The sequence below is a fragment of the Pristiophorus japonicus genome, chromosome 2, assembly GCF_044704955.1.
Source record: "Pristiophorus japonicus isolate sPriJap1 chromosome 2, sPriJap1.hap1, whole genome shotgun sequence".
Classification (NCBI taxonomy): domain Eukaryota; kingdom Metazoa; phylum Chordata; class Chondrichthyes; family Pristiophoridae; genus Pristiophorus; species Pristiophorus japonicus.
Genome location: NC_091978.1, coordinates 101556320 through 101567182, shown reverse-complemented (window position 1 = coordinate 101567182; position 10863 = coordinate 101556320). Strand labels below are relative to the sequence as shown.

The following is a 10863-nucleotide window of genomic DNA, read 5'->3' as shown; positions in this document are numbered from 1 at the left end:
ACCCCCTGGTATCCACGCTCTCCTCTCTCCCCTCCCCCGGTATCCATGCTCTCCTCTCTCTCCCCCCCCCCCAGTATCCACGCTCTCCTTCCCCCCCCCTGGTATCCACGCTCTCCCTCCCCTCCCCCTCCCTGGTATCCACGCTCTCCCGAACCATTGCACAGGCGCGCATGCTCCAGCGCAACGCTGCCGGCTCTGAGAAGGCGGCATGATCCCTAGCCCCCCCCTGCAGGCAGTCTCCCCCCAGCGAGAATTGCTGCAGAATATTCCGGCGTACCTTCGAGCCAGGCAGGTCACGTAAGTCTCGGAGGTTCGCCGTTTTCACAGATGCCGAAACTTGGGCCCATAGAAAATAGGTGCAGGAGTAGGCCATTCGGCCCTTTGCACCTGCACCACCATTCAATATGATCATGGCTGATCATTCACCTCAGTACTCCTTTCCTGCTTGATCCCTTTAGCCATAAGGGCCATATCTAACTCCCTCTTGAATATATCCAATGAACTGGCATCAACAACTCTCTGCGGTAGGGAATTCCACAGGTTAACAACTCTCTGAGTGAAGAAGTTTCTCCTCTTCTCTGTCCTAAATGGCTTATCCCTTATCCTTAGACTGTCCCCTGGTTCTGGACTTCCCCAACATCGGGAACATTCTTCCTGCATCTAACCTGTCCAGTCCCATCAGAATTTTATATGTTTCTATGAGATCCCCTCTCATCCTTCTAAACTCCAGTGAATACAGGCCCAGTCGATCCAGTCTCTCCTCATACATCAGTCCTGCCATCCTGAGAATCAGTCTGGTGAACCTTCGCTGCACTCCCTCAATAGCAAGAATGTCCTTCCTCGGATTAGGAGACCAAAACTGAACACAATATTCCACGTGAGGCCTCATCAAGGCCCTGTACAACTGCAGAAAGACCTCTTTGCTCCTATACTCAAATCCCCCAGCTAAAAGGCCATCATACCATTTGCCGTCTTCACCGCCTGCTGTACCTGCATGCCAACTTTCAATGACTGATGAACCATGACACCCAGGTCTCATTGCACCTCCCCTTTTCCGAATCTGCCGCCATTCAGATCATATTCTGCCTTTGTGTTTTTGCCAAGTGGATAACCTCACATTTATCCACATTATACTGCATCTGCCATGCACTTGCCCACTCACCTAACCTGTCCAACTCACCCTGCAGCCTCTTAGCGTTCTCCTCACAACTCACCGCCATCCAGCTTAGTGTCATTTGCAAACTTGGAGATATTGCACTCAATTCCTTCATCTAAATCATTGATGTATATTGTAAGTAGCTGGGGTCCCATCACTGAGCCCTGCGGCACCCCACCAGTCACTGCCTGCCAAAACGACCCGTTTATCCCGACTCTCTGCTTCCTGTCTGCCAACCAATTCTCTATCCACATCAGTACATCACCCCCAATACCATGTGCTTTAATTTTGCACAACAATCTCTTGTGTGGGACCTTGTCAAAAGCCTTTTGAAAGTCCAAATACACCACATCCACAGGTTCTCTCTTGTCCACTCCACTAGTTACATCCTCAAAAAAATTCCAGATGATTTGTCAAGCATGATTTCCCTTTCATAAATCGATGCTGACTTGGACCGATCCTGTCACTGCTATCCAAATGTGCTGCTATTTCATCTTTAATAATTGATTCCAACATTTTCCCCACCCGTTTTCTCTCCCTCCTTTTTTAAAAAGTGGTGTTACATTAGCTACCCTCCAGTCCATAGGAACTGATCCAGAGTCGATAGACTGTTGGAAAATGATCACCAATGCATCGACTATTTCTAGGGCCACTTCCTTAAGTATTCTGGGACGCAGACTATCAGGCCCTGAGGAATTATCGGCCTTCAATCCCATCAATTTCCCGCCTAATAAGGATTTCCTTCGGTTCCTCCTTCTCACTAGACCCTCGGTCCCCTAGTATTTCCGGAAGGTTATTTGTGTCTTCCTTCGTGAAGACAGAACCAAAGTATTTGTTCAACTGTCCTGCCATTTCTTTGTGCCCCATTATAAATTCACCTGAAGCTGACTGCAAGGGACCTACGTTTGTCTCACTAATCTTTTTCTCTTCACATATTTATAGAAGCTTTTGCAGTCAGTTTTTATGTTCCCTGCAAACTTCCTCTCATACTCTATTTCCGCCCTCTTATTTAGACCCTTTGTCCTCCTCTGCTGAATTCTAAATTTCTCCCAGTCCTCAGGTTTGCTGTTTTTTCTGGCCAATTTATATGTCTCTTCCTTGGATTTAACACGATCCGTAATTTCCATTGTTAGCCATGGTTGAGCCACCTTCCCAGTTTTATTTTTACTCCAGACAGGGATGCAGAATTGCTGAAGTTCATCCATGTGATCTTTAAAGGTTTGCCATTGCCTATTCACCGTCAACCCTTTAAGTATCATTTGCCAGTCTATTCTAGCCAATTCACGTCTCATACTATCGAAGTTACTTTTCCTTAAGTTCAGGACCCGAGTCTCTGAATTAACTGTGTCATTCCCCATCTTAATAAAGAATTCTACCATACTATGGTCACTCTTCCCCAAGGGGCCTCACACAACAAGATTGCTAATTTGTCCTTTCTCATTACACATCACCCAGTCTAGGATGGCCAGCTCCCTGGTTGGTTCCTCGACATATTAGTCTAGAAAACCATCCCTAATACACTCCAGGAAATCCTCCTCCACCGTATTGCTACCAGTTTGGTTAGCCCAATCTATATGTAGATTAAAGTCGCCCATGATAACTGCTGTACCTTTATTGCACACATCCCTAATTTCTTGTTTGATGCTGTCCCCAACCTCACTACTACTGTTTGGTGGTCTGTACACAACTCCCACTAGCATTTTCTGTCCTTTGATACTCTGCAGCTCTACCCATACAGATTCCACATCATCCAAGCTAATGTCCTTCCTTACTATTGCATTAATTTCCTCTTTAACCAGCAACACTACCCCACCTCCTTTTCCTTTCTGTCTATCCTTCCTGAATGTTGAATATCCCTGGATGTTGAGTTCCCAGCCTTGGTCACCCTGGAGCCATGTCTCCGTGATGCCAATTATATCATATTCATTAATTGCTGCCTGTGCAGTTAATTCGTCCACCTTACTACGAATACTCCTCGCATTGAGGCACAGAGCCTTCAGGCATGTCTTTTTAACACACTTTGCCTCTTTAGAATTTTGCTGTAATGTGGCTCTTTTTGATTTTTGCCTTGGGTTTCTCTGCCCTCCACTTTTACTTTTCTTCTTTCTATCTTTTGCTTCTGCCTCCATTCTACTTCCCTCTGTCTCCTTGCATAGGTTCCCATCCCCCTGCCATATTAGTTTAACCCCTCCCCAACATCACTAGCAAACACTCCCCCTAGGACATTGGTTCCGGTCCTGCCCAGGTGCAGACCGTCCGGTTTGTACTGGTCCCACCTCCCCCAGAACAGGTCGAATAAAGAACTATAGTTTCTTACTTTCGATGGATATAAAATAATTAATTCCTTTGTATGGGCCCAAGTTTCCACATGATTTGCGCCTGATTTTTAGGAGCAACTGGTGGAGAACGGACTATCTTAGAATTTGCAATTCTCCACATTTTTTTTTCTGCAGTTCTAGTGAGGTAGAACAGTTCTACTTTGGAACAGAATTTTTTCTTCAAAAGGGGGTGTGTCCGGCCACTGACACCTGATTTGAAAGTTTCCACAGTGAAAATGTACTCCAAACTAAAGTAGAATGGAGCAAGTGAAGATTTTTGTAGAACTGAAAAAACCTGTTCTACACATTAAAAAATCAGGCGCAGGTTACAAATCAGGCGTCCAGAACGAGGTGGGGGGGAGGGGGGGGGGGGAAGGGAACTCATTAAATTCTACAATAAATCCTTATTTATACTAATACAAATATTATACAAATAAATCCAACCTGAATAAACATTTATAAGCAAAAGAAAAGATTAAATAAACCATCTTCCTACCTGTGTGAAAGTGCTTCAGCCAGGAAGAATGGTGCAGCAAGCCTCACAAAATGAGGGAGCCGACCGAACCCGGGGGCGGGGAGGAGGGAGCTGACCGAACGCGGGCCGGGGAGGAGGGAGCTGACCGAACGCGGGCCGGGGAGGAGGGAGCCAACCGAATGCGGGCCGGGGTGGGGGAGAGGGAGAGGAGGGAGCTGACCGGACGCGGGCCGGGGGGGGGGGGGGGGGGGGTAGGGAGCCGACCGAACGTGGGCTGGGGGGGAGGAGGAGGGAGCCGACCGAACGCGGGCGGGGGGGGGAGGGAAGGGAACCAACGAACGCGGGGGGGGGGGGGGGGGGGGAGAGGGAGCCGACGAACGCGGAAGGTGGGGGAGCCGACCAAACGCGGGCGGGGAGGGAGGAAGCCTATTGAACACGGGCTGGAGGGAGGGAGCCTACCGAACGCGGGGGGGGGGGGCGGGGGGGAGGGAGCCGTTCCAGACGGCTGGCGGGAAAGAGAGAAGGCTGCAGAAAGCCTTTGAAATTGAGGAGCCATTTCCCGACGGCAAAAGGGGGAGGTCGTCGGGAAACGGCTGCCTCAACTTTGAGGCTTCCTGCAGCCTTCTCACTGCTACAAGAAGCCTCTGTGCTGATGGCAATGTACTTTTATTAAAAAATGTTCAAAAACTAAACAGCTACAAAGAACTACAAAAATGGCCGAGTGCCAATGTTTTGTTCACACTGAGCATGTGCGAACGCTCCAACGCGCAATTGCAGCGTTGCCGGCAGGAAAAAAACTCATTTAAATAGTACCCGCCCCCTCCCACTTACAAAATCGGCGCGAGTGTAGGCTCCGCCCCCCTGGGCGCCGCGCCAAGCAGACAAGGAGCTGCAGAACGCTCCAGAATCGCTCGGTTTTTTTTACAGCGCCGTTTTAGGCGCGAAAAACGGGCGCCCAGCTCGGAGGGGCGTCCGTTTTTTATCATGTGGAAACTTGGGCCCTAAAGAAGATATTTTGTGACTAAATCCTGCTGCTTAATTTTATGTAGTTTACTTAATTTTCAAGGATGAACACAATTTTTTAAAATCCTACCTGATCTATCAAATCATAACATTTCAAGCCATTGGTTCCAGTTCAGATAAATTATTTCGGTGCTATCAAACTTTTCTCGTAATTATATAGTTGGTGTCCATAAAATTAAAATGTAAGTGGTATGTCACTTTTAATCCTTATCCAGATGAACAATATCATGCTCAGCACGACAAATATGACTAAAATCTAAATTTACTTTAATCAAATAAATTCTAATCAGTAACTGCAAAGTAAATTTATATTATCTTAATAAATGATGGAAGGGGATCATAGACTCTACAATTTACTCCCAGTAATTTTTCAGTCAAATGTATTCATAGTAATGCACAACTTTACTATTTCTTGAAGTATTTTTTGATATTGAGAGGTTAATAGAAAAGTTTTCTGTTTTGCAACAATCTACATTCATGATTTCCAGGATTAAGGAAAATATTGGTAAATACCTCTTCCCCAGCTTCATCTACCAAGGTCCAGTTCTGTATGTCTTTTCCTGCTGGAATAGCTGGCAGGGTTTTTTTGTCATTGGGTTTTATGTTCATCAGAAACTCAGATCGATGCCTAAGATTGTTTGGACATGATATATTTTAAATCACTGTGTAAAAGATCACACAATTAGTCACGGTATACATTTTAAATAAAATTTCAGATTTAAATGTTACATATAATTATGAAGTTAATTAAGACTAAGAAAATCATTCTTTGAAAATACATTTTTTGTTTTAAAGCAATTCGGTGTTAGAATACATTAAGGTTTGTTGAGAAACAAGCAATAGCACCAACTAATGTCGTGACTGAAGACTCAATATTTTATTGGTCAGAATCTCTCAGTTTATGGTCTGGCCACAAAATAGAGTTAACACAAGGAATGAAAACACGAATAGATGGCAGGAGACATAAAAAGTACCTTTTCCAATAGGAGAGCATACTTCCAGTCAGCAAATGAAGGAGTGGCATGATTGATGATGGAATTCAGACCTTCCTTCCAACTAAAGGAAGGCTACATGCAACAATAAAGGTAAACAATATGAAAGCCAAATATGGGGCCGTAAATTGCAGCCTCTCTGGGTGCGTTCAATGTGCGGCTGCACCCAAAGAGGCCTGGCAAATGCCGGTTCACGTGCGCATGCGCCAAGAAACGGCTTTTGCGATCTCTCAATGTGCCTTTTGACAGATCGCCACATCCCTGGGAGAAGGACATTTGCATGCAGAGATTTGGGCTATTTGCCCAACGAATGTCTTTCAAACTCTTACACCTGGTAAAAGCAGCGTTTAGCTTACTTTTACCAGCGTAAGAGTTTTAAAAGATAGAAAAATGAAATGTTATCACTAATTTTTATATTAAAAACCCTGTCCATTAAGGTAAGTTCATTTTTACCCCTATTAAAACATATTTTTTTAAAAATCAAAAAAATGAATTTTTGTCTAAAACATTTAATTAAATTCAATTTCAATTAATTTTAAATATGAGAGTAGTACAGAGTTAGACATTTCTCCACAGGGTAGTTAATTCAGTGGATGTACCAAGGTAGGCCGCTGTCATGAATTGTCTCGTCAATGGCTTAGCAGTGGTATTGCCACTGGCAGACAGGTAACCAAGGCATGGGGAGAGCCAGGAAAAGGAAACAGAAGAAATCTTAGCAAGTCACAAAGACAATGATACTTACTTGATTGGTGACAGAAGTAAGGCTAGGGCTTGCATGAAGAGAAAGATACCCGAAGGATCACTGAGCACTTTTATCTGAAATGAAGAAAAATGATGAATAAATTGTCTTAACATAGTTCACTGCAGCAAAAAAATGGATTGCTCGACAAGTAACTACCAGGTACAGCAGAGCACAGTTTCATTTTCTAACAGTTTTTGCATAAGAATATAAGAAATAGCAGCAGCAGTAGGCCATTTGGCCCCTCGAGCCTGCTCCACCATTTAATAAGATCATGGCTGATCTGATCATGCACCCAGCTCCACTTCCCTGCCCGCTCCCCATAATCCTTCACTCCCTTATCGTTCAAAAATCTGTCTATCTCCGCCTTAAATATATTCAATGACCCAGCCTCCACAGCTCTCTGGGGCAGAGAATTCCATAGATTTACAACCCTCCGAGAGAAGAAATTTCTCCTCCTCTCAGTTTTCAATGGGTGGCCCCTTATTCTAAGACTATGTCGCCTAGATTTAGTTTTCCTATGAGTGGAAATATCCTTTCTGCATCCACTTTGTTGAGCCCCCTCATTATCTTATAAGTTTCAATAAGATGACCTCTCATTCTTCTGAACTCCAATGAGTATAAGCCCAACCTACTCAACCGATCTTCATAAGTTAACCCCTCATCTCCGGAATCAACCTAGTGAACTTTCTCTGAACAGCCTCCAATGCAAGTATATCCTTCCTTAAATACGGAGACCAAAACTGTACGCAGTACTCTGGGTGTGGCCTCACCAATACCCTGTACAGTTGTAGCAGGATATCTCTCTTTTTATACTCTATTCCCCTTGCAATAAAGGTAAACATTCCATTTGTCCTCCTGATTACTTGCTGTACCTGCATACTAACGTTTTGTGTTTCATGCACAAGGACCCCCAGGTCCCTCTGTACTGCAGCCTTTTGCAATTTTTCTCCATTTAAATTATAATTTGCTTTTCTATTTTTTCTGCCAAAGTGGATAACCTCACATTTTCCCACATTATACTGCATCTGCCAAATTTTTGCCCATTCACTTACCTGTCTATATCCCTTTGCTGATTTTTTGTGTCCTCCTCACAATTTGCTTTCCCGCCAATCTTTGTATCATCAGCAAACTTGGCTACATTACACTCAGTTCCTTCATCCAAGTCATTAATATAGATTGTAAATAGTTGAGGACCCAGCACCGATCCCTGCGGCACCCCACTAGTCATTGTTTGCCAACCGGAAAATGACCCATTTATCCCGACTCTCTGGTTTCTGTTAGTTAGAAAATCCTCTATCCATGCTAATATATTACCCCCAGCCTTGTGAGCTTTTATCTTGTGCAGTAACCTCTTATGTGGCACGTTATCAAATCCCTTTTGGAAATCCAAATACACCACATCCACTGGTTCCCCCTTATCCACCCTGCTCGTTACAAATTTGTCAAACATGATTTCCCTTTCATAAATTCATGCTGACTCTGCTTGATTAAATCATGCTTTTCCAAATGTCCCGCTACTGCTTCCTTAATAATGGACTCCAGCATTTTCCCAACGACAAATGTTAGGCAAACTGGTCTATAATTTCCTGCTTTCTGTCTGCTTGCTCTACTAAAATAGGGGCGGTTTTCCAATCCGCTGGGACCACTCCAGAATCCAGGAACTTTTGGTAGATTACAACCAATGCATCCAACATCTCTGCAGCCACTTCTCTTAAGACTCTAGGATGTAGAGTCTGCCTTTAGTCCCATTATTTTACCTAGTACTACTTCATTAGTGATAGTGATTGTATCCTCCCTCCTTATAGCCCCTTGATTATAAATTATTGGGATGTTTTTAATGTCTTCTACAGTGAAGACCGACACAAAATATTTGTTCAACGCCTCTGCCATTTCCCTGTTCTCTATTATTCATTTCCCAATCTCATCCTCTAGGGGACCAACATTTACTTTAGCCACTCTTTTCCTTTTTATGTACCTGTAGAAACTCTTACTATCTGTTTTTATATTTCATGCTAGTTTATTTCATAATCAATCTTCCCTCTCTTAATCAATTTTTTTTAGTCGTTCTCTGCTGGCTTTTAAAAATTTTCCAATCCTCTGGCCTCCCACTAGTCTTGGCCACATTGTATGCCTTTGTTTTCAATTTGATACCCTCCATTACTTCCTTAGTTAACCACGGATGGTTATCCCTTCTCTTAGTCTTTCCTTCTCATTGGGATATATTTTTGATGCGAGTTATGAAATATCTCCTTAAATGTCTACCACTGCTCATCAATCGTCCCATACTTTAGTCTACTTTCCCAGTCCATTTTAGCCAACTCTGTCCTCATACCTTTGCAGTCTCCTTTATTTAAGTCTGAAATATGTATTCAGACAAACGTCATATAGCACCATAGCCTTCAAATTATAGTGGAGTTATAGGTGTGAATGCTTAACTTATCTGAAATGTCCCTTGCTGTATTTGTTTCAAGCAGAGATGTTAAGAACTCTACTAAAGAATTAAGGACAGGAACTTCAAAACAACGCATTAAGATTTTAATCTTAAAATCCCACAAATTAATTTAAAAGTTTATAACTTTTTAAAGCCATTAAAAATAAATCATTCTCAGGATGTGTGCTTTGCTGGCAAAGCATGCATTTATTGCCCATCCCGTTTCCCGGAGAAGGTGATGAGCCGCCTTCTTAAACTGCTACCATCTACATGGTGAAGGTGCTCCCACAATGCTGATCGGGAAAAAGTTCCAGGATTTTTACACAGCAACACAGACTGCTTCATTATTTGAAGAATTATGAATGGAGCTGGGCAGTGTACAATAATCAGCGAACAATACCACTTCTGGCCTTATGATGGAGTGAAGGTCATTGATGGAGCAGCTGAAGCTGAGGATGAGATGCCTTCAGGAACTCCTGCAGCGATGTCCTGGGGCTGAGATAATTGGGCTCCAACAACCACAGCCATCTTCCTTTGTGCCAAGTATGACTCAGAACTATTGGAGAATTCCACCCCCCCCCCCCACCGCCCCCCCCCCCGCCCCCACCCGCCACCAATCCCCAATGACTTCAGTTTTACTAGGGCTCTTTGGTGCCACATTCAGTCAAATGCTGCCTTGATGTCAAGGGCAGTCACTCTCACCTCACATTTTTGACAAGGCAAAGAGCATAAGCTTTAGATTGTTGACAAATATTCTAGTTAGGAATCACTATAAAGCCAAATACATTTTTAACAAAATGGAAAGCAGACCGTGGATTGCACTGAGAATGTTTTCCTGCATATCAAAACAAATTGTTAGTGATAGAAATGCCTTGGAAAGGTGTCATCACCTGCACCAAAATTTCTTAAAAGCACAGAAGATTTACTTGTTGTTGGTATGTGGAGTAGAATGATGAAAGTCTGCAAATTAAGCTATTTGAATTATGAATTTTAAGACTTTACTAATCAGTTTACATGCCAGGGTAGCCTTAGCTTTGTTCGCATACAAGTTAACAAAAAAAGGGCACTTTTGACAGCAGCAGCTTCTGCTATGGAGCAAGGTATACTCTACAGATTAGTGAATAGGCAAAACTGTGGCAAATGGATTTCAATGTAAGCAAATGTGAGGTAATCCACTTTCTAAATGGTGAAAGGCTAAAAACAGTGGAGGTGCAAAGAGACTTGGGAGATCCAGGAACATTGATCATTAAAATGTCATGAACAGGTACAGAAAATAATCAAAAAGGCTAATGGGATGCTAACCTTTACATCTGGCGGACTAGAATACAAGGCAGTAGAAGTTATGTTGCAGTTATACAAAACCCTGGTTAGAAACATAGAAAATAGGTGCAGGAGTAGGTCATTCGGCCCTTCGAGCTTGCACCACCATTCAATAAGATCATGGCTGATCATTCCCTCAAGTACCCCTTTCCTGCTTTCTTTCCATACCCCTTGATCCCCTCAGCCGTAAGAGCCATATCTAACTCCCTCTTGAATATAGACTACACCTGGAGCACTGTGAGCAGTTCTGGGCACCACACCTTAGGAAGGATATATTGGCCTTGGAAGGAGTGCAGCGTAGGTTTACCAGAATGATACCCAGACTTCAAGGGTTAAGTTACAAGGAGAGATTACACAAATTAAGGTTGTATTCCCTGAAATTTAGACGGTTAAGGGGTGATCTAAT

General features: G+C 43.5%; 1 protein-coding gene across 1 annotated transcript in view; it reads right to left on the bottom strand.

The window, feature by feature from the left end:
- Positions 1–5410: 5410 nt before the first annotated feature.
- Positions 5411–10863, bottom strand: part of LOC139228856 (ectopic P granules protein 5 homolog) — a 50185-nt gene continuing 44732 nt past the window's right edge. Inside the window, exons 6-7 of the mRNA XM_070860314.1 lie at positions 6707–6780; positions 5411–5600 (exon numbers count right to left, since the gene is read on the bottom strand). Coding sequence (XP_070716415.1) covers positions 5411–5600; positions 6707–6780 — 264 coding nt within the window. The remainder of the gene's footprint in view (positions 5601–6706; positions 6781–10863) is intronic.